General features: G+C 30.0%; 1 protein-coding gene across 1 annotated transcript in view; it reads left to right on the top strand.

Annotated features, from left to right (window-relative positions):
* Window positions 1-1,325, top strand: part of LOC106472393 (integrator complex subunit 1-like) — a gene marked incomplete at its 5' end in the record, with an annotated part of 45,851 nt that overhangs the window by 40,661 nt on the left and 3,865 nt on the right. Inside the window, 2 exons of the mRNA XM_013933036.2 lie at window positions 247-338; window positions 527-636. Coding sequence (XP_013788490.1) covers window positions 247-338; window positions 527-636 — 202 coding nt within the window. The remainder of the gene's footprint in view (window positions 1-246; window positions 339-526; window positions 637-1,325) is intronic.

Raw genomic sequence — 1,325 nt, 5'->3', positions numbered from 1 at the left:
CGTTGTGTACTTAATGTTTTGTAGGATGATCTAAAACAGTTGATGCAATGTTATACTCTGTTTGTGTATTAACGTTGTGTACTTCATGTTTTGTAGGATGATCTAAAACAGTTGATGCAATGTTATACTCTGTTTGTGTATTAACGCTGTGTACTTCTTCATGTTTTGTAGGATGATCTAAAACAGTTGATGCAATGTTATACTCTGTTTGTGTATTAACGTTGTGTACTTCTTCATGTTTTGTAGGATGATCTAAAACAGTTGATGCAATCTCCTTTTGACAGCTGTCATTCTACTGCCTTTCACTTGGTTTTATATCATTTGAAGACTAAACCTGGGTAAGTTTCATACAGTGTAGTTACAATAGGCTCAACATCACATTCAACTACCAGAAATATAATTTTCCTTGTACTTACCCTAGATACAAGTTTGTTATAAAGTTCTTTAAACCTTTATGATTTACTGCCATAACTCATTAGTAACAAAATAATTTAAAAGTAATTATTTATATTTTATTTGTATTCAGGTGTTGCAAGCAGTATCTATCGGCATTTCTGCAGTGTTTGGAAAGTAAACATCCAAATGTGGTACTAACGGCTGTGGAATGCCTTCCAGAGTTTGTTGTTCTTGCTCAAGGTCAGTTGATATGAAACTTAACAGTGGTCTTCCTCCAAAGTTTTATAAATTTTGAGGAGACAGTAACTGTATTATCATCTGTGATATAACATTATTGCTTTTATAATTTAACTGGAAACCATATCAAGACAAGGGATATAAAACATGACTTTATTGGGTAGATAGAGGAATCAATACTTGATTGATAATATGAAAGAAACATAACATAGTACAATGTCTACAAATTAGTTTATTGCTCTTACATAATGTTGTAACTGTCATAGACGTTTTAGCTACATTCTAGTCAAATATCTTTATGTAGTTTGTCATAGATGTTTTGGTTACATTCTAGTCAAATATCTGTATATAGTTTGTCATAGATGTTTTGGTTACATTCTAGTCAAATATCTGTATGTAGTTTGTCATAGATGTTTTGGTTACATTCTAGTCAAATATATGTATATATAGTTTGTGATAGATGTTTTGGTTACATTATAGTCAAATATCTATATATAGTTTGTCATAGATGTTTTGGTTACATTCTAGTCAAATATCTGTATACAGTTTGTCATAGATGTTTTAGCTACATTCTAGTCAAATATCTGTATATAGTTTGTCATACATGTTTTGGTTACATTATAGTCAAATATCTGTATATAGTTTGTCATACATGTTTTGGTTACATTATAGTCAAATATCTATATATAGTT

Source organism: Limulus polyphemus, unplaced genomic scaffold (assembly GCF_000517525.1).
Source record: "Limulus polyphemus unplaced genomic scaffold, Limulus_polyphemus-2.1.2 Scaffold5294, whole genome shotgun sequence".
Lineage (NCBI taxonomy): Eukaryota > Metazoa > Arthropoda > Merostomata > Xiphosura > Limulidae > Limulus > Limulus polyphemus.
Note: the sequence above shows the minus strand (reverse complement) of the source record. Positions and strands in the feature narration are given on the sequence as shown.